The 22,524-nt window shown below is 42.6% G+C and overlaps 1 protein-coding gene and 1 long non-coding RNA gene across 12 annotated transcripts in view; one reads left to right on the top strand and one right to left on the bottom strand.

Annotated features, from left to right (window-relative positions):
• Positions 1 to 22,524, bottom strand: part of LOC131518078 (uncharacterized) — a 129,139-nt gene that overhangs the window by 43,184 nt on the left and 63,431 nt on the right. The window lies entirely within an intron of this gene.
• Positions 1 to 22,524, top strand: part of IQCH (IQ motif containing H) — a 212,130-nt gene that overhangs the window by 146,168 nt on the left and 43,438 nt on the right. For 7 of the 8 annotated variants that reach the window (XM_058740614.1, XM_058740613.1, XM_058740617.1 and 4 more), the window contains 2 exons: positions 9,706 to 9,826; positions 13,985 to 14,271. In XM_058740614.1, the coding sequence (XP_058596597.1) occupies positions 9,706 to 9,826; positions 13,985 to 14,271 (408 nt within the window). Of the gene's footprint in view, positions 1 to 445; positions 738 to 9,705; positions 9,827 to 13,984; positions 14,272 to 22,524 lie in introns of those variants that run through there. The other variant, XM_058740619.1, reaches the window with a different exon arrangement.

Raw genomic sequence — 22,524 nt, 5'->3', positions numbered from 1 at the left:
AACCTTGTTTTTTGGATAAGCAACCACATATTTTGTTTGTGTTTTTTCGTTTTTGTTTTTTGTTTTGTTTTTTAGTCTCCTGTTCCAGCTTGACCTGGTAAATTCCCTCTTAAGCTGAATGAGTGTTGGAATAGGCTAGTCTGAATAATTGAACATTCAGGATAAGCAGGAGGTGGTCTAGCTCCACGGGGGTTCTGTAGCCCAGGCACATCAAGGTCACTAGGGGGGAACCATGGGAAATCACTCTGCTCTCCAAGTCTCTACCTCTTCATCTGTAAAGAGGGATAATATTAGTACCTGCCTTGTGGGGGAGGGAGGGGGTGACAATTAAATAAGATACCCCTGTGAATTGGCTAGCAATGTACTCAGCACACAATAAGCCTTCAAGAAATGCTACCTGTTATTATCAATATTACCATAAAACTGTATTACAATTAAATTGCAGGTAACGTTGAACAAGAATGCACAATTAAATCTTCCTCTGGTGATTCAGAAGTTCTTTTTGCATCTTGTAGCCTTCCAGAACATTGTTCTATGCATCAATTATCGTTATATAGGATTGTGGCTGTCGAAGATACGCGATATTGACCCAATTGCGCCCACCCAGTGATTTACCGAATAATGCCTTTAAAGGAATAAACCTTGACAGCAGCCTGGTTTCCCATCACTTCAAAATAAAAGATAATTCCAGTTATTTTAATCTTCCACATGTCGAAGAGAGAGGCAGTGACCTGATAAAGTGGAGCTTATTCTGACCACGAGATTGAGACCCAGTTGCTTCATTTTCTGGTTCCAGTTGGTGTCTTTTCTAATTAGTGTAGCAGCACGTCACCACAATTGTTGGAAAGCTTTAATCATTTACATATTTTTCCTTATCTCTGAGAATGACTTAGAATGTTTTCTTCCAGTTCAATGGTTATTTTCACAAAGCTGCCAGGGTTGAGTTTGAGGTGCCTGCCTGTGCCTGAGGAAGATGACAGGAGAAGGAAAATTGCCTCCCCAAGTAAATGAAAGCCGGGTCCCCCTTCCGAGGACCTATAATAACCAGCTACACAAGCTGTTGGTTTGTGTGTCCTATTGATTTAATATGCTTCTAATCAGTACATAAAGCTATGGGCCTGCAGTGTTAATTTTTCATATGCTTACAAAGTACCCTTTGATTTTCTGTCACACGTTAATTACAGCGTTTTGCCATTAAATAGGAAGCTTTGTGTAAACTAATTACTAGGTAATCATTGTCTACTGCAAGCGTGCTGTTTGTACCTTTTATTTTATTCTAAAAATGCACAGATCTCACAGTCTGGAAACACTCTACCTTCCAGCCATTAGCTCTCACTAATTCATAGCATTATTGTGGTGAGAGCGTAGGAGTTGTAATTGTTGTGGTATCAGAGCTGTTAATTACCGGAGTAAACAGTTGAAATGGTGCCAAGGTCTATTGTACAAGGCAGAGAAAAGGAGGTTTAAATGTTACTCCCACCATCTGGGGACTAGGGGAGAGGCAAATGCTTGAGAACAGCAGTGAGGCGCTATCGCCGCCTCAGCTCCAGGGTTGGCGGCCATATGGATCCGGAATATTTTGAATCAATTGAATTTAACTGCCAGTTTTTCGCAATAACAGCGTGGAAGGAAGGAATAAAGCAAAAGATGAGAGAAACGAGAATTGGTTAGTGTTTTCACATCCAGGAAGTCCCCCTTGGAGTTCTTTTGGAAATATCTGCCTTGCTGAAAACCACAGAGCAGGCACGGGTATTTGGAACAGATTCAGAATGAGTTTTACTCTCTGTCTACGACTGCGCCATTTGCTTCTGGTCGTCTGTCCTCAGTGCCCCTGGGTGAGAGAGGGATGCCCTTGAGAAGACTCGGACTCTCCTGTCACTGTACCAAATCCAACAAAAATCCTCACTTTTGGAATTCACTGATTTATTACCCTGGTATTTTCACCAGCATGGTCTGCAGAAAGAAAACAATACTAAATTGCACAAAGCTTTCCTATCGGCCTCGAGTATATACATCTGTACTTGTGGAAATACCAAAGGAGGTAGGGCTCTCTGCTCTGATTAAGAGAAGTAAATGCTTGCCCACTCCTTTTGCATAAAATTAAAATAAAAACTCTCTTGATGGTCTCTCATTTCATTCCACAAATTCACTCCTCTCCTCTATACTTGAATGAAAAAAATCAAAGTCCAAAAGGCACACGTGCTTTCTTCTGTTTTCAGTTGCCAGTTAAAGAGCTTTTCTCTCAACCGACGATATTTCTCCAACTGGTAACAAAGAGACCTATTACCAATATATTACCAGTAATAATAATCATGGCTACTTCCACCTTACAGTTGATTTTTAAACGGCCTGGTTTCTGCCTTAAAAGACTGCATAATCTTTAAAACTGTCATCTGTGTTTATTTGATGTCATTCATAGTTCATACAATTCCCTTCAAACCCATTTTCCAACATTAAAAATATTTTTAAAAAATCTGCCACTTGCAGCTGTAACTACTTTTCAATATTATTCCTAAACCATGAACATATTCTTCTTTTTTTAAACCACCCTGGATTATTTATTTTTAATTGTTCCTCTAGCAGATGTTGAAGGAATTCGGGGTGTAGTGTAAACAACTCCTTTGAAGACAGAGATCACAGACTGCCACGTACACCAGGAACCAACCAAGGGCAGTGTTTGTGGGGCTTTCGTGACAGCAGTTTTGGCCCTGGGGGGACACGTTTCCTGCTTTTGTGTATGTGCGGGAGTTCAATTAAGAATTTCAAGAAACGCTTAATCTTTATGTATTGAAACCCCAGCATGCAGCGCGACAGGGTGTGCCCAGAAAGAAAACCACGGCCCCCTGTGAGGAGGGGGAAAAGAAACAGCAGTTTCGGTGCTGCAAAGTTGAAAGGGAACGAACCTCTCCAGTGTCTCTGGTCGGGGGCGAAGCAGTTGTGCTGAGCTTTGGAATGGAGGCACAGCATATGTGCCTCAGTTGGACAAAACGCTTCTCAAGTCAAATCAACTGCTAGGCCTGCATGTTGGTACAAGGTGGAGGCCTAGATAATGAGGGACAGACTCCTCGAGAAGCAGCGAGTGGATAATGCCACATAAGTATGGAATTATATACCGTATTTTCACCATTCTGTTTAATGAGAGCCGCCACCGCAGCGAATCACTTGCCACACAGCCGAAATGGGCCATTAGCTATCAAGGGAAAATTGTCTTTGCCGCTTTCAGCAGATGGAGCAAATATTTTACAAAGCAATTTTACATACCAAAAACATTTGTGTGCCTTGGTAATGTTGGCTGTTTTACATTATGTTACCTTCTACAGCAGCATAATTTTCCATCTCATCGAAGGCAAAGTTGGCATTTTTGATTTTTAAATTCTCAATTAACAATTAAACATGGAGTATTAAAGCAGTCCTTAAACTTTAAGTAGGTGTGGGAAGTAGTTTATGACTTGCCGGAGACGTTTTCATTTTTTCTTCATCTTCTCAGCATATTTTTGCACGCTAAAGAGGGACTGCTCCTAATGATCTTAATGGAGAGAAGTGAGTGAAAACTTCACTACCGACTGCAGAATGAGAGTAACCAACGCACAGATGATCAGAACGTTTGCTGGCTTAAAGCTTCCAGCACGGATTGTGGGTACGTGGTTTGGCCCGCCCACGTGTGTCTGCTTAAAATGTTTAAACTTCAATTAACAGAAAATCTGACTCAAAATGGCTTGATTATCTCAGCCAACTGAAAATCCAAGGATTAGTCTGACTTTGGACAAGGCTTAATCCAGCAGCGCAACACCGCTAACGACGCCATTACCCCCCACCCCTCCTCCTGGCACATAATGTCTGTTCCACCCTAAGGCTGGCTGTCCACAGCGCTCCAAGATGGCTGCCAGGGGCTCCTGGAGCTTCTCCTTGGTCAAGACAATAGGAGGAAAGAAAACTGGAGTTGAGGGTGAGTCACTGTCAATCGCGGCAGTTCCTAAGAGGAAGTTTGGGACATCGTGACCCTGAACGGGGGGACAAAGATGCTGTGCAGCCAACAACAGATGTCCACTCGACCACTCTTTCATAAATCTGACGGCACAGACTCAGCATCACATGTGGATGATCTCATCTGACCCAGATTGACCATTTATACCCACTGATGGCAGTTTCAGAAATAGATCCCATCGAACTACGGCGTACTGGTAGCAACTGGATTTGAATCCCAGTGTGCCACTTCATGGCTGTGTGACGGGAACTGGGAATGATAATATCTACTCAGAGAATGGCTTTGAGATAATAAATATAAAAAAAAATCTCTGGCACAGGCCTGCCACATGGTAAGCGTTCAATAAGTGAGAGCAATTATTTTACCTAAACGGTGACTACAGTGATAAAATGCAACCTGAGACCAGCAAAGCAACCTTTCTAAATTCACCCTCAAATTTGGAATCCCTCCCTTCTCTCCATCTCTGTGCCACTAGCCAATTCAAATCCTGAGCATCTTTCACAGTGCCCCACACTTTACCCCCTGAAAGAGGCAGGAGGGCTGGTGAAGGGGACTCACCCAAGAGTCAGAGGCAGCCAGAGAGTGCCTACATGAGCACAGGAGTCCCATCCCCTCTTCTGCGAATGAGGCATTTAACTCATTTAACCATGAGGATGGTCCATATGGTCCCTCTCAACACTGACAATCCTGCTTAGTTTTTTAGGTCATTGCTCTGCCCTTTTGACCTTATACCACCCTCCATTCCACATCAGAAATCTTTATAAGAAGAACAATCTAGCTAGGTCCCTTGGTTTCTCCTTTGAACACCACAAACAATGTGAGACGTGAGAGATTGGAGGTGATTAGCCAAGAAGTTATTTTACCTAACTTACCACTGCAGGTCTAGCAAAGAAGCTTCTAAAATAAAATGAGTTTTGGTGGGATTGATATTTAGTACATTCTAATTTGTATTCCTTCTTTCTCCTTTCCCACCCTCACCAATAAATACACACACACACACACACACACACACACACACACACACACACACACAATTTACCTGGGAAAGTTAACTCTCTAGAGTTTGAAGTAGCTTTAGTCATTGAGGGCAGTATTAAATTGGATATGCCAGCAGCTTCCCCTGAGAGATCATGAATTTCCTTCAGTCAAATATCTCTTCCTTCAAATGTACACTGTCTTGATAGAAATAGAGAGTGAGCTGAGAGGCAATGCCTATGCTTGATAGACAAGATTCTCTAGGATGCACTGGTCTGGCAGATTGAGGCCCTGTGCCCTATGCTACTCAGGTATCCTGGAACCTTCCAAGGTCCTGATGATTATCAACGCACACTGAGGGTAAATGTGGGTGCTGGAGAAAGGGTGACAAGCCTGTGCAATGGCAAAGATGGGGCTGAAGTTTCTCCTGGATGGGAATTGCTCTAGAGCTATATCAGCTCCACAAAGGCCAACAGCTAATGTGTGTTGGCAGACCCAGTGCACTCACGATGGAAGGAAAATCTGGAATTCTGACTTTTTTTTTTCAAAGAGTAAAGTGAATTTTTCTAACATCTACTTATCACCCACAAGATACGTACTTTCCTTTCCACACCCCAGAGTCGTTAGCTGTAAATGATCTACTCCATGTGGGTCATGGGATCTCTGAAATAGACTGGGGTAGTCCACTACCTTGATATGACTTACTGAGGTGAAACCTTCTAAGTACTCATTTCACAAGCTTGTAGGATTTTGTAGGATAGAGAAGACAAGACACCCACCCCCAGTTGCTGGCCTATAACAGACATTTTGCATATGTGTACACACACACACACACACACACACACACACAATTTGGGAGGATGAGAAGGGGGCAAAGAAAGCAAACTAGCATTCATTTCCACAACCTCCATTGTTTTCTGTCTGTAGTCACAAGTTAAAAATCACCCAGTAACAGGGGTGCTTTTATATGGAACGTCAGTTTGCTGGCTTTTCTCGAATCTAGGAGCTACAGGTCTTGGTGGTTTTGTATGATTTGGTTCAGGTTGGTAGGGGTGAGGGGGACACTTCTCTTTTTGTTAGTACTAAGGCCATTCTTAGTATAATCCTCATATTTCCCATCAGAGGCTTTCAAGATAAATGAATGGAATAGTTAATACCCTCACCCCATTATTCCAACCCATACCGTTTTCTTAGAGAGCTAATCATGGCCCCCGGCTGCCTCCATGTGCCTCACTGTCCCCTAGTGAACATCACCCCACCAGTGCCTTCAGCTGTGTATTTCTCTTGACGGGACACGATTCATCCTCCAGATTCCTGCAGCAGACTTTCCTCTAGGAAATTTACCCCCTTGCTGTGGCTTTGTGCACAGCAGAAATGCTGCCGCGCGGGCAGAATGGCTGGCTGTGCGAGCAGAGGCAGTGGCAGCAGCTTGGCACGGTGTCCAGATGCCTCACACAGGCCACAGCCTTACAAGTTAATTACTGGCCCTCACATAGCATGTTGCATCTGAGGTGGCGCTTCGTAAATGTCACCTCATTTGTCTTCCCAATGCCCCTCAGAGGTAGGGAATCCCATAAAATCCACCCAGGAAGAATTGGTGGTTCTTAAGTGGTCATCCCCCCAGGTGGTTCCTGGGCAGCAAGGAGGGAGCCTGTGGAGAGGTTCCACATTTTCCCCTATTCTGTAACTTCAGCTGTTCGGGGCTGGGTCCGTGTTTACCACTGCCATGATTCATTCCACATTTAGGGTTCCCTGTGCAGAGCACTGGGGCAAATGAGCTCGAAGCCACTGGCCACACTGTGAGGGAGCCCCCATGGAGCTGGAGAGCACAGAGAAAGGATACCCAACTAGTGATAGAGAAGGCTTCCGGGAAGAGGTGTGACTAGAACTAACTCAGGACGAGGAGTCGGCCAGGGGAGGAAGTGAAGGAAGGCAGGCTGAGGAAAGAGGCTGAGCCAGGGGAGTGTGGGGCGAGGCTGGGAGCTGGAGAAGGGAGACCTGAGGCTACATGAGGAATCACAGGCTCAGTCACAGAGGCCCCTCTTCATGCATTGTTTGGGGAGTTTCAACTTGATCCTCAAGTTGATGGAGATCTAGTTTCAAGATTTAGGTAGCAAGGCTTCCACCTGTTCCTTCACCACCTCCTCTCCATCTCCACCTCTCCCCTAAAACACACAAACTCTTTTCCCCCAGTTCAGCTACCTACAAGGAAGGCCTGACACTTTGTCATTTTCCCCCAATTACTTTTATTGTGGTAAATGCATATAACATAAAATTTACTGTCTAAACCATTCTTTTAATTAAAAACAAAATTTTTTAATGTTTATTTTATATTTTGAGAGAGAGACAAACAGAGTGCAAGTGGAGGAGGGGCAGAGAGAGGGAGACACAGAATCCAAAGCAGGCTCCAGGCTTGGAGCTGTCAGCACAGAGCCCAACACAGGGCTCAGACTCATGAACCGTGAGATCATGATGACCTGAGCCAAAGTTGGATGCTTAACTGACTGAGCCACCCAGGAGCCCCTGTCTTAACCATTTTTAAGTGAACAGTCTAGTGGCGGTAAACATGTCCACAACACTGAGCAGCCATCACCACCATCCATCTCCCTAACTCCTTTCATCACGTAAAACCGGATCTCTGTAGCCACACAACACCGGCTCCCCATTCCCCCGACCCCTAGTCCCGGATGGGCACCATTATACTGTCTGTCCCCATCATTTTGATACTCCTCATACCTGTAGTTTATTGATATATGCATGAGTGAATGAATAGATGAATTATTTCTCTTTAGACTGATTTGATGTGAATGGCCACACAGCAGATCACTGGGTAGATGGTTTAATGCTTTTCAGAAGCAGGGCAGGAAAAGCCCTTTAATCATGGCAGCATAGAAAGAAGTCTCTACTGTCCCGGGGGACAGCCTGGCCTGCAAAACTTCCCTCCTTGACCCCAAGCAGGGTGGGAATCGACAGCCCTGCTTCAGTGTCCCAGCTTTGGGGCACCTCATGAATCACAGACAATTGGTCTTCTTCGATACAGTAGAATGCTTTTAACTGAAACAAGCATAAAACAAAAAATAAAGGTGGGTTTGGAGGATGGTGTTCCAAGGAGCAAGGCAGAAGGCCAAGTTATTGGAACTGCACGTTGTGTATGCTTGTTTATGATTCAGATGCAGGGCTTTGGAGACCCGAGGCGATGGCCAGGAAAGAGCAGAAGAAATGTGTACACTGTGCAGGATGTGGGAGGCAACAATTTGACAACGATTTCCCTGCTTCCACCTCCCAGGCAAAGGCTCCGGGCCTCAGCCAGCTTCCCCAACCCTTCTGAACAGACCTCCAGCTGCTGCACAGTGATTCATCCTGAACGAGCACAGGCCAGGCACTCTCCCTTTCTCAAGGCATTTTTGTTTTGTGTGTCCAGCACTTACTAAACTAACTAATGGAACTCTCCCACCAGGATTTCCTGGATATTTCAGAAATTATTCAGATTATTTGTACCCGTCTAGAGTATATTCTTAGATATTTATCTTCTATTATAGATTTTTAGAGGGCACTGGACCCAGAATGAAACACATATACCAAGGAGCTGGTGGGGTTGAAAGGGAGTGGTGGGCAGGACAATCACTTTTGAATGTCAGGGAAATTGGAAATAAACGAGTATACAGGTTATTTCTAAGATTCCTCTCGACGCCGCTCACCAAAACAGCAGATTCTTTTCTTATTCTTTCAAACTGCTGAGCACTCATACATATATCTAGAAGGTCCCCAGCAACCCAAAGCAAGCCCAAGTTTTTCTTGTCAGTGTCCCATATTTTGAATATGAATAATGCCCATCAAATGGCTTTATATCTAGTGCCCTGCTCAACTTCTGCCAGAAATAAAGTCTGAAGAGGTGGGGCTCTATTTGAAAATTGTTAGATAGTCCCAGACTATCCAGAAAAAAAAAAATGGTCCTGGCAACCTGAGGCTCTTTATATCAAAAAGGCAGGCATCTTATTCTTTAAGGAATTTCCACCTGTTTTCATTTTGACAGGAGGCTCTGTGGTTCGGGCTGTTTGATGATGGTAGGGGGCCCATCTCGTGTCTAGTCAGATGAGGCTTTGACCTTGTGGGGAATCCCAGCACCCCTCCCCACCTCACTCTTACAACCTGCTCCCATCTAAAATCCCACCTCTTCAGTATCAGCCCTAAGTTTAAGGCTTTGCTCCCACGGCTGTGGGATGTGGAGGCCTCCCAAAAAGGGGGAAAGAGCACAGCTTAAAGAGATAGAGGTGCCAAAGAAAGACCCTGCCAACTCCATAATTTCTCCCAGGGCCAGTCCTATTAGGGTAATAGAACAACAAACATTCAGGTCTGAAGGATCCTAGGGACTAGGTCATTAACCCCCCCATTTACATAAAGGGAAACTGAGGCCCATAGTGAAGTGGCACATTGGCCAAGGACACTCAGCTAGCTGGGCAGCCTACAGTGCGTCTGCGGCCGGATTTCCTGATGTCTGGACACAAGGCCGCCCTTTGGAGACAACAGGCAGAATTAGCAGCAATATTTAGGGGCCAAATCACTTTGAAATGCGAAAACGGAAATGGCTGGAAAAATAGAGAAAAATTTCAAAATGGCTTTCTGACTCTGGGTAAACAGTAACCACATTTTTTTGCCTGTTGGAGGCCTGGTTTTTAATCACTCCACAAGCAGTTTTCATTTCTGTAGTAAAATTGCTTGTGGTTCTATTTAATTTGTTTCTGCAGGAGCCAGCTTTGGTGAAGATCTCCGAGGAGCTGGCGGGCATTTTAGCACAGCACGCACAGCCAGTCAATGAGAAACGGTTCCCGACGTGGAGGAAATTCCTCCAAACATTTCTCAGTCAAGGTAAATAAGACTGTAAAGTTTCTATTGAGGACTGGTCTACACAACCTTGAATTCTAGTTTTGGGTCAACCTCGCACCAATTTAAATACCTCGCATCTCTTGTACTGGTTTAGGTTAAGTGCTCCTACAAGCAGACTTTTTTTTTTTCTTATAAACTTTGCCTAAATATTTATTGTGCACTCAGCCTCTTACATAAATAGGAGCTGAGCACACCAAGTGTGGCAGGCGTAGCTCAAGATTCGGCCCTGTTTTTGCACCTCAGACTTCCCCTGACAGGTGGGCTTTGGAGGTGGATGACCTGGTTATGGATCTCATCCATGACCTTGAGCAAGGTTCTAAAACCCCTGGAGGCTCAGTTTTCTCCCCTACCTACCTCATGGGGTTGCTTGGAGGGTTCAATGGAATACAGATGTGAACGTCTTTACCGTGCAGCCTGACTCAAGATGGGACTTTAGTGTTAGTTTCCCCTTCCTTTTTGTGGGAGGGAAGAAATGGGCCCCCCCTGCAGTTCTGAAGGCACTATTTCTAAATAAGTATCCTTCAGTGTCCTTTCCTCCTCCTCCTAATTCATCCTTATTCTCTAAGGACACCAGGAAGTCTGTGGATAGGGGGATGAATGGACTGAATGATGCTTGTCCGCAGTTGCAGAGGTCCCTATGGGAGTGGCCACACGCCCATGTAATGCCCCCCACTCTTAACAGATTACAGTGTAAGGCAGACATTCTTACCTGCTTACCCACATGAATGATGCAAGAGGGCTAGGATAACAGGCCACAGAAGATATATTTAACACTCTAATCTCTACTGTCAGGTGATAATAGAACTTTTTATATTAACATTAATATATAATAATATAATAATGTGAGGTCGGATAGCAGCAGCACCAGCACAACGGTGATATTGCACAGCAGAAATAAGATAACGAGGGCCAGAGAGTGTTTATTATGTGCCAGATGCTATTCTAGTCATATGCATATTAAATCCCCCTAACAATCCTACGAGGTGGGTACATTATCACCCTTGTTTTCTAGAAGGGGAAACTGAGGTACAAAAGATTAATAAGTAACTTGCTCCAAATCACTCTGTGAATACATGGCAGAGCCAGTAAGCGGCTAGCACTGTGTTGTTCCAGGTGTCTTGGTGGGATCCAGCGAGTACATTTCTCAAGGAACACATTCTAGCTCAGTGAATGAGAGAGCACCAGAAAAGATAGACGTGTGGCCTGTTGGAATACGTTGGGCAGGCAGTGTGGACTGGGAGGCAGTAGTGAACACTCTGTTCATGAATTATTTAAGCAAGGGGCCGGATGGTCAGCCGTCTGACAAGCATGCTGAAAAGGGGGTTCTTCACGGGTGCGGGGAGAGGGGAGATGACACACGCTCTCCAGTGTCCTCTCAGATCTAAACTTCTGTGATTCTACCAATTTCCACATGCAGCCACTGACAGAAGATTAAAAAGGAAAGAGTTAACCCCATATGCATAAATGGGAAAGAACAAGGTCCCTACAACAAAAATAGACAAGAATAAGGGGTTCTTTTTAAGTTAGGAGGGGAGGAACATGAGGATCTCCAGGTCCACCCAGGATAGGACTTAGGAAGTTTCCAAATCTTCCAAGGTCAGCCTGCAAACCCTCCTCTGATCGATCTCTTTTCATGGGAGCTTTGTAGCTTAGAAAGGGTTTTTCCAGCCACTGCCTCACCTGAGCTGTATAACCACAAGCTCAGGCTGTCCTCAACTTCCTATTCATCTCCATCCTTTCTTCCAGCAACGTTGTAAACACAGTGCCCATTTATGGGAAGCAGAACAAACTTTATTAAGCTAATTTTATAGATGAGAAACAGCCTCAAAGCTAGGAAGTCACACAGCAAATATGTGGTGAGTGGGAAACACAGGTAGAGCCTACAATTTTAGCACGTCTCAAAAATCCAGTTCTAGTATGTCATATGTTTCCAAATCTCTAACTGGCTCTGAACCCAGTGCATACAGCAGGCCTGCAGAAATATTCACTGACCAAAGTCGGCCGTCCCCCGCCCCCCCTCCCCCCAGGCTTCTTGATTCTAAGGCCACATCTCTTACCACCTTCCATTATTGCCTGTTTCATTTCATTTCTGCTCTCTCAAGTGTGCTTCTGGTCACAAAATGTGCCACAGATTCAACGTCTACATTGTCACAGGATTATCATCAAAGGCAATATATTTTTTTAAAAAGAGGAATTAATTGCTTTGAAAGGAAAACAGTTAACAGTGAAAAGACTCTGGTCATAATGCTGAGAAGAAGATACAAATGAGCTTCTTTGGAGTAAAAAAACTAAAGTAATCTTGTAAGTATAAAGGATAATGTGTTTCCACTGAAGCACTTGCTTTCAAAATATAGGTGACAGATAAAGCCACAAAGTTAACTCAATCAGAGAGACTCAGTCAGTGTTTTTGTTTGTTTTTGTGGATTTTGTTGTTCTTTTGTTGCACTTACCTTGCTAATTCCCCCAACAACTCGTATTTAGGTACAGCACACACTAGTAGGTCCCATTTAGAGAAAAGCACATCTCATACTAACTAAATAGATAAATGTTTTCCTTCCAAAACTCAGCTTTCTTTAGGGCCAGCTCCAAACAAACTTACAGACATTTAAGGAAAGTGCCTTTTATATAAAGTAACAGATGTCTGCATTTGAGAAATGCTAAAATCTCGGGATTTAACCACATATGCTGTTCAAAGCCTGCGGGCAGAGGTCACCTCCTAGCAAACTTGTGAAATACACACCAAGTTTATCTTAATACTGTTGGGATCCAGAGGCTGCCCTGTCTAGAGAACGCTTAGTTGTTTTTACTTTTAAATTATGCTATCTTAAAAAAGGGGGGAGGGGGCGCCTGGGTGGCTCAGTTGGTTAAGCGTCTGACTTCCTTCAGCTCAGGTCATGATCTCACAGCTAGTGGGTTTGAGCCCCGCATTGGGCTCTGTGCTGACAGCTCAGAGCCTGGAGCCTGCTTCAGATTCTGTGTCTCCCTCTCTCTATGTCCCTTCCCCACTCACACTCTCTCACTCTCTTTCTCTCTCTCAAAAATAAACATTTAAAAAATTTTAAATTATGCCATCTTATTCTTTATAAATAATACTAATTTTTTTCTATGAAAGATATATTTATGTATGTATGTATGTATGTATGTATGTAAGACTTATGTTAGGCCTAAGAACAAAATATCACGGCCATGTAAGTTTTGTGGATGCCACTAAACTAACTCACAAACTTAGCCAGGGCTCATATTGTTGCTGTGGCTGAGCATCAGGTTTCTCTCTGTGGTTTCTGTTATTCAGAGCAAAAGGTAAAGTATGATAAATTATAAAGCTGTCATTATTAGTAAGGATCCTTCCTCAAGAAAGGTAGCATCTCCTGACTCTATCTTTAAAAAAAAAAAAAAATACTGGGGCACCTGGGTGGCTCAGTCGATTAAGCGTCCAACTTCGGCTCAGGTCATGATCTCATGGTTCATGAGTTCAAGCCCCGCATCGGGCTCTGTGCTGACAGCTTGCTTCGGATTCTGTGTCTCCCTCTCTCTCTGCCTGTCCCCTGCTCATGCTCTGTCTCTTTCTCGTTCTCTCAAAAATAATGTTGTTTTAAAACAATGCTTTATAATTGGCTTTGCATAGGAATCCTTTGACATAATAGTCAGTGTTCTCTCATTCCTGATAAAAATCCTAATGCATCAAAACTTCAAAAAGCAGCGACGTTGAAACAGAGAAGGCACTTGTCATCAAGGTATAAACTGCAGACTATGGGCAGTTAATTCCCCCTGAGGTATTTGCCTATAGTTGTTAGGTTACCAATAGGCAAAGCCTTGATGATCTTATGGTGTCTTTATGGTGAATGAAAACTAACATTCATTGAGTCCTAGTATATGCCAAGGACTGGGCTAAATACTATAGATACAGTATCTCTAAGATTCACAACAATCTGGTGAGGTAGGTTATATTATGTCCATTTTGTAGATGAGGAAAAGGAAGTTCAGAGAATTGAAACTTCTTGCCCAAAGTTCACAAGACATGGCAGATGCAGGATCTGAGCCCCAGTCCATCTGCCAAAGCCTGGGCTTTTTCCTCCTGTGCTAAGTGGACACAATCCACACGAGAACGTCTTTTCACCTACTCCATGTTTTTCCCACCAGGAGGCGTGGTGGAAGCGTATCCACCTGCAGAAAGCGTCACCAACCTGACAGTCGACATGCTGATAGAGCCCAATGGAGAAATCAGAGTGTTGTCAACGGGGGACCAGATTCATGCAGAAGGCCCCTTCATCAATTCTGGTACCACCATGCCTCAGACCTCGGTGGATCCCCAAGTTCTCAGTTCTTTGTGCCTCAAAATTGGAAACGCGTGTAAAATGAGAGACGTGGTTGGTTACTTTTCTATAGACCTGGTGACATTTATCGATGCAAGCACCATGGAACAGCAGGTAAGCTGATGCCACGTGAAATACTAAAATATGTAAACACTCCATACCACCTGCGCCTAAGCAACAGCAACAGGGAATATCGGGGAGTTTCTCAGATTCAGTGCCCCTTGCGTGAGCTGACCCTGTAAATTCAGCATTTATGGGGCCTGTGCCTAAGGTCTTCTTGTTCAGGTACAGCTGGAGTTTCAATGACTGCATCTCATCCCCCCTAGCTCTGTCGATGGGGCCTCAATTCTGCCCAATAGTGTCTTATCATGAGTCTATCTTATGCCATCCAGGGATTGAACTTGTCTAAGACTTGTGCTTAAATAGAACGTCAATACCTAGAAAGGAGTTCAGAGTCCTTGTTTCCATTCCTCTCCTTATCAGTAGTTCACCAGCAACTCAGGTTGTCAATTTTTTCTTCTAAAAAAATGTACTGGGCCATATGTCATCAATATACAAAGGACTTAATGATAATGAACATCACATGCCCCCACTCAGCTTAAGAAATAAAGTGGTACCAGTCCCATCTCCAGTCCTGGCATTCCTTGCCAACCCTCCTGACATGGCCCCTTGTCCTCCCAGAGGCTTACATTTGGGGCTCTGAGGCCTTTCTGTATCTTAACGCTCTGACAGCACATGGAGGAACCCATAAATTACTGTTTCATTTTGCATGTTTTTAAGCTTTCTATAGACTATGACACAGTATATAGTGTTATTATTCTATGACATGGTTTTATACATTCAGTGTTTCATCTGTAACATTCTTCATATGCACGGGTGAGGCTCTGATGTAGAACAGTCTAATAACTTTAGCCTTTTTTGCTTTCTTCTCACCCTCCCCCAATTACAATGTTTATTTCCACTACTACTTCACAAGACTCATTTTTAAAAATGTTTAGTTCCTCCTCTGTGAGTGCTGGGTGACCAGACCTCTGTCTGCAGGGTGACATGGCCTCTGCCCTCCCTCTCTTGATATCCTCTGGCCATTCAACATTGTAAACGTACTTTAGTTGTTTTATAGGCATTATTCTCGGTTTTATGATTCTCCGTTTCAGTCAGATGATGGCTTCAAAGTGAAAGTTTATGTTTTGGGCAGCTTTCAGCTTGCTCAATAATCATTTTCCATTTGCCTTCCTGGGCCCTCCATCGGTTTCGCATTCCTTTCTCAGGCTCGCACATTGAGAGAGAAAAGGACAAACTGAAGGGCATCTATGAACCTACCTGGGGCGGATGGAGGACAGAAGCAATGCCCTCTGGTGAAAGAGCGGGGTGGCAGGGAAGCAGGGGACACTTCCCTCCCCAAATATTTGTCATGAGAAAGAAGGACTAAATCTGTGATCCCTCGGGCGGTAGGAGGATGGAATTATGGGGACTGCTGACTTGTGATTTCTACTTATTCAAGTTTGGTATGGGGAAAATTGCATGACAGTGAAAGGGATCTTCAAACACAGAGCTGGTCCTGTCCCTGGGCTTACTATCCTTCTAGGCTTTGGGGATTACGGTCCCACCCTTCACTTGGCTGGTCCCATGTGTCCTGCCAGGCTTTTCTCGCCTAACTCCCTCTTTTTTCTCTCTTCTAACCACACTGGTCTCTCTCAGTCCCCCGTATTCATCATACTACCTCCTGCCACAGGGCCTTTACATGTGCTGCCCCTCTGCCTGAAATGCTCTTGCCTCTTCTTTTTCACCTTGTTAATCCCCCCTCCCATCCGTAATATTTCAGCTGAAGCCACACTTTCTTAGGGAAGCCTTCCCTGACCTCCCTGACAAAGTCACATTCCCCTGTTTTGAGTTCTCACATCACCAAGTACCTCTCCTTCCCATCACTTTGCCTTAGTGACAGTTTTAAACTTATTTATATGATTATCTGATTACAGCTGTCTCCCTCTGTAGACTGTAAGCTCCTTGAGGAGAAATATATGATGTCTGTTTTTGCTCCCCACTCAATTCTCAGCACTGTTTCTGCCCTGGCCCAAAGGAAGTGTTGAGTCAGTATGTGTTGAAAGAATGAACAAACAACAGAGGAATTCCAGCAGGACACTAGATGTGCGGCCAAGGTTTTTAGAGAATGAATTCAGGCACCAGTTGATGGATACGTAAATACTAACCGATGAGTCTGTGATTTGATCACATTATGACCCCTCATTGTCTCTTCCTGTTAATACTTGAGTATATGGTCATTTGTGTTATGATTTTCAACAGAACAGCATTGGAGGAAGTGCTCAGTGAGTACACCAAAGGCTGTTTCTACATTGGCAAGGGAAGTATATTAGCTCTGTGCGCGCGTGTGTATGTGGGTCAGTATGTAATATAGTAGAATAATATAATATACACCAATATATAATGAAATATAAGTATACATATATGATAAAAGTATAAATAATATAAACACAGAAATAAATATAATTTCATAAATAAATTTATAAAACTTTTATACATAATATATATAAATAAAAATATTTTGGGGCAAAATCACTGACATACTCTCTAGTCGTTTTGCAAGTAACATCACTCCAGAAAGCATCTTAATTTCTCTCCTGTGGGCATGCTGTGTGGTACCAATGAAGAGACTGACATATTATCAATGCCTCATTTTTGCCAGTCTAACAGGGGGAAGAATGTTACCTCGTCCCTCAGCATTTCTTTGATTTTTAGTGATGATGCACATTTTTTCATGTTTGTTGTCTCTTTATATATTTTGTCTTACTTGCCTTATCATATCTTTTACCCACTTAAATTGGACTATAATATGATCATTGATTTGTAGAAGCTCTTTGTACATAAGCAATTCTTACCTCTTGGTTGTTATAGGTTATAAATATGTTCTCATATTTATTGTCATTTGTGGCTTTCCCTTCTTTTTTTCCAGCCTTGTTTTCCACCATAAAATCATTATTTTTTCCTTTGTCATTGATTAGTGATATCTTATAGAAACGTGTTCCAAGAGTTCAGCAATATTTTATACATCATCAAATTTCCACCCACAAAACTCAAAAACCATTGCTAACTTTCTCCTGAGCCCACAATCATGGCGATAGTGGTAATTTTCTATTTCTACCATGCTTTCTATATTTATTAGTTGGCAATCTACTACAGTAGTTTTTCCTTCTGCATCTTTCATTCATATATATATATATATATATATATATATATATGAAACATATATATTTATACTAGTTGGAATTTGTGAGTTTCTGTTTTCTTCAGTCAATTGCATTTTGATGTTTTTCTCATTTTGATGCTCAAATTGTCCCAGATTTCACTCCTGGCAGAACTTCAGAGTGGCTCTTGTGTCCTTTTGACATGTGCCCATCATTCTTTGAGCACTGTCTAACTTTCTAGCACAAAGGGATATTCTAGGTTCCTCTTACATTTCCCTGTTCCAGACCTAGGATCAACCCACGAGCCTTGGGTCCTTTTAGTGGAAGACAGTATTAAGATCTGGGCTCTTCGTGCTTTCATTGCTACTGCAGTGTCCCATGCTTCTGGTCTCTCTCAGTGGACAGAGCTTGGAAGTATATGTATTATATATGTAACACACACACACACACACACACACACACACACGAATGCATCTATAACTATTCCTATACCTATCATTGTATATATTTTATTTAAAAAATATTAATGTTCATTTATTTTCATGTTCACTTATTTTTGAGAGAGAGAGAGACAGCGTGCGAGCAGGGGAGGGGCAAAGAGAGAGGGAGACACAGAATCCGAAGAAGGCTCCAGGCTCTGAGCTGTCAGCACAGAGCCTGATATGGAGCTCAAACCCACAAACTGTGAGATCATGATCTGAGCCAAAGTCGGACACTTAACCAACTGAGCCACCCAGGCGCCCCATCAGTGTATATATTTTAAAACCATGTGTTCCTGCTAATCTAACACTTCAGGATTCTTTCTAGACTTCCCCTTTTCCATACTTAAATATAAATACCTTCTCCAACAGTGAGAAACCAGAGTCTCTTTATCCTCAATATATGTACTTATTTGCTCAATCAATTTATTTGTTCAGTGTACCAGCCTCCCAACCAACCCTGCTGTCTTCTTCACCTACCACATCTGTGCCCATTCCTGCCCCTCCTGTACTTGGACACCGAATGTTGTCATTTGTGTTTTATTTGTAATGTTCTTTGTCATCCTCAAGTTTCAAATAGTTGAATATAGCTCTTTTTTTTTAATTAGTATTTTACTTTGAGCTTATAGCTTTCTTTCTCTTATCCTCGGTTTTCTCAGCTATGAAGTAAGTTAGCTTATCTGACTTCTGAGAAACCTTCCCATGCAAAAATTATGTATTTCAATATTTTCATAGTACTTATTTTTATATTCAAAATTAATATTAAGAAGAGTAATCTACTTTTTAGAAATATCACAAGGAGATAATCATAAAGGTTTATGTATGCATATGTCAATCAGAACATTATTAAGGATAGTAAAAATTTTCAAATAACCTAAACTCCAATAATAGAGAATTTGTTAGGCAAATTATGACAGAGCAATAGAATTGAATGCTATGAAAATAGTAAAATGAAACTTCAAAGAATAGTTGGAAGGGTAAAATGCAGATTACAAAACAACATATGTAACATGCTAACCATTTTATAAAAAGAAAAAAAACCATATATATGCAGAGCAAAAAGAACCTAAAAATTACACTAAGAAGTTTCAAGTCATCATTTCTGGATTGGAGGATTGAGGGTGTGGCAGGCAGAGTAATGGCCCCCAAATGTGTCCTAAGCCTTGAAGTCTGTGAGTGTTCCCATATGCAGCAACACAACTATTTGATTAATTTAAGGATCTTCAGAAGGCAAGATAAGCCTGGATGATGCAGGTAGCCCATATAATCACAAGGGTTCTGCTGGCTTTGAAAACAGGAAGCGACAGTGAGCCAGGGAATGCAGACAGCCTCTAGAAGACAGAAAAAGCAAGGAAACAGATGCCCCCCCAGTACCCCCGGGAGGAATAAAGTGCTGCTGACACTGATTTTAGCCCAGTGAGACTTGTGACTTCCGACCCATTAAGTGACTAAGTTTATAGCAACTCGTTACAGCAGCCATAGAAAACTAATACAGAGTGATTTCTGTTTTGTTCTTTGTGCTTTCTGCATTTGCATTTTCAAAAGTAGGCATTATTGGGGTGCCTGGGTGGCTCAGTCTATTAAGAGTCCGACTCTTAATTTCAGCTCAGGTCATGGTCTCACAGTTCTTGAGATCAAGCCCCATGTCAGGCTCTGTGCTGGCAATGTGGAGCCTGCTTGGGATTCTCTCTCTCTCTCTCTCTCTCTCTCACACACACACACACACACACACACACACACACAATAAATAAAAGACATTTAAAAACCTTTTAAAAAGTAAAAATTATTATATGTGTAATCAGAAAAAATATATGAATAATGATAACTACAAATCTGTATAGGATGTAATACACTTTCACATACATGACCTTATATATACACATGTCCTGCAATAGACGAGGCAGGCAGAAAACTGGGATGGCAGCATCTATCTCAGGTTCTTGCTCTCTGGTTCCATCTGGGCCCCCATAACTCACCATGGTAAAAGCAAAGGGGACTGGAAGCCAAGAAAAGAGAGATAAGATGACAGTGGTGCACCAAGGATGGCCCCACAACTGTAAATCAACTCCAAACAAGAGTGTGGAAAATCCTGTTTAGCCTTAAGGCGATGAGGGTGAGGTTCTAAGCTAGCTGTATGGAAGAAAAGTTTTGGAATACAGGGTTTAAATATTGGGAACATCAGCCAGAACACAGGGTCACTGGAAATAAAAGGAAAAGGGTCAGTAAATGAATCACAGGGATGTAAAGCACAGATTAGGGAACGCGTCAGTAATGTTATAATAACTTTGTCTGGTGACAGATGGTAACTAGGCTTATCACAGTGCGCACTGAGTCATGTGTATAAAAGTCAAATCGCTATCTTGTACACCTGAAACTAATATAGTATTGTATACCAACTACACTTCAATTTTTTAAAAAATAGTAAAAAAGGCCAGTCCCTGGGAAATGGAGGTTAGGAGCGTAGTATAAAACCACTCCCGCCGGTAGATTCATGTCCAAGATTCCAGTACCCTAGGAATGAGGCGATTCCAGGCTTTCAGAGACTCCACGCAGAATACACAGAGTTACAAGGTAGCCATGCTGGAGGTCTGGCCTTCCCACTGAGAGGAAAGGCCCTGTCCCATATCACCATGGAGGGATCCAAGCCTTAAACAAAGAGCAGCAACTCTTCCCCCGACGGGTCCTGGAGCCAAGACTCCTTTGATGGGTGGTATCCACTGGGTTCCAGGAGGGGCATGAAACACCTACCAAAGGCCTCAGATTAAAGAGAGACTGATGTGTTCATTAAACAAGTACTTTCCAACAACTTACTCTGGCCCCATGCTAGCAGCTGAGAGAACAGAGATGAGATATAAACAAGACCTGTTCCCTGTCATGAGGAAGCTCATTTCACATCCATCACCCGATTTCATCTGATACACATGCACCACAATCGTTTTTTATTCTTACTCGTTCCTAGGCATAAATATTACCCTCATGAGATTTGTAAATCCTCTAGAAAATGCACTGGACATTGCATTTTTTACCTCTTCGTGATGTCTAACACAATGATAGTCACATGATAGCCAGTTGGTTGATGGACTCTTTGAACTTCTAGAATATCCAGATCTGCTGAGCTTACTTACTCACTTCTGAGAAATTCTAAAATTAAGAACTAGTATTTGTTGAGCATCTATTATGTATAAGCCATTTTGGTCGGTGCCAGAGAGGCCACAAAAACACAAAGGAAGTGGAGGCTTGCCCTTAGGGAGTTCACAATCTAGTTGGGGAGACAGACTAGAAAAATGAGTCACAAGTAAAAACATAAGTGACAACCACATAGAACAATAAAAGAGACATCAAAAAGGTAATGTCAGTCTAACTGCCTTCTGTTTGGAGCAATCAAGAAAGGTTTGTACTGAGTAGGTGGGATTTGAGCTGAAAGACAATTAGGATTGGAAGGAAGATAAGAAAGAGTGTATTCCAAGTGGGAAAGGTGCGTGAAGGTTGGTGGTAGAAAAGCACAAAACACATATGAAATGAGGACCTAAGTTTTACAAACATTGTATCTGACTTGCCTCCTATAAATACGCACTTACATATCCCTCTCCAGTTCCTTTTCTTTATATAAAGTCGCTAAACAGATTGGCAAAGATGCTTTCTGTTGAAATTTCCAGATTAAGAACTTGTTTGTTTTCAGGTAATTGTGAATGTTTGAAGTAATCATTTCTATTATGATCATTGAATGTTATTACTTAAAAAAAAAGGGGGGGGGGAGGATATGCAATGTCTAAGAAAAGAGTTTAGATGAAAATGGCCTCGGGGCGCCTGGGTGGCGCGGTCGGTTAAGCGTCCGACTTCAGCCAGGTCACGATCTCGCGGTCCGTGAGTTCGAGCCCCGCGTCAGGCTCTGGGCTGATGGCTCGGAGCCTGGAGCCTGTTTCCGATTCTGTGTCTCCCTCTCTCTCTGCCCCTCCCCCGTTCATGCTCTGTCTCTCTCTGTCCCAAAAATAAATAAAAAACGTTGAAAAAAAAAAATTTTAAAAAAGAAAATGGCCTCAAGCAACTAGCCAAGGCCCTTCCTAAATACAAAAAGTAGCTACAGAAGGAAGTAGGACAAATTGTGAGGAAAGACAAAAACAGAGACCCCGACGTACAACAGAGACTATCCCACACATTCTGAAAACTGTCCCAAAGAGTGTCTAATACAAATATATCAGCCTAGGATAGAAAAAAGATAGCTGGGAATATTTTCATCATGATGGGTAATAAGTTCTGGCCGCAATCTGTCCATTAACCAGTTGTGATACTTTAGACAACTCACAGGACCTCTCTGAGCCTCATTTTTTCCTTGACAAATGGTGACTTCCTGCCCTCCTTCCCACAGGAGGTTCTGAGAGGCTGAGCCTATATAAGGTGCTGTTCTTATTAAATCAAATGGCATAATCACATGTAAAACTGTCACCCGAGCCCTCAGCAGGTTCTCAAACTGTGAGTGGAATCTGAATTGAATTAGCATTATTTTTAAAAGTCAGTGAGCATTATATCATCTCAAAGTGATATAGAAGCATCAAAAATGAATACACTTATTTCAGAGAGGAGAAAAACCAAGGTCTACAGAAATATCATAATTCCTTCTTATTTACTGCTATATACCCAGCACCTAGCACCACGTCTAGCATATAATAGATCCACAATAAATATTTATT

The sequence above is a fragment of the Neofelis nebulosa genome, chromosome 7, assembly GCF_028018385.1.
Source record: "Neofelis nebulosa isolate mNeoNeb1 chromosome 7, mNeoNeb1.pri, whole genome shotgun sequence".
NCBI classification, from domain to species: Eukaryota; Metazoa; Chordata; class Mammalia; order Carnivora; family Felidae; genus Neofelis; species Neofelis nebulosa.
The sequence above is the reverse complement of the archived record's forward strand: the minus strand, read 5'-3'. Positions and strand labels throughout refer to the sequence as shown.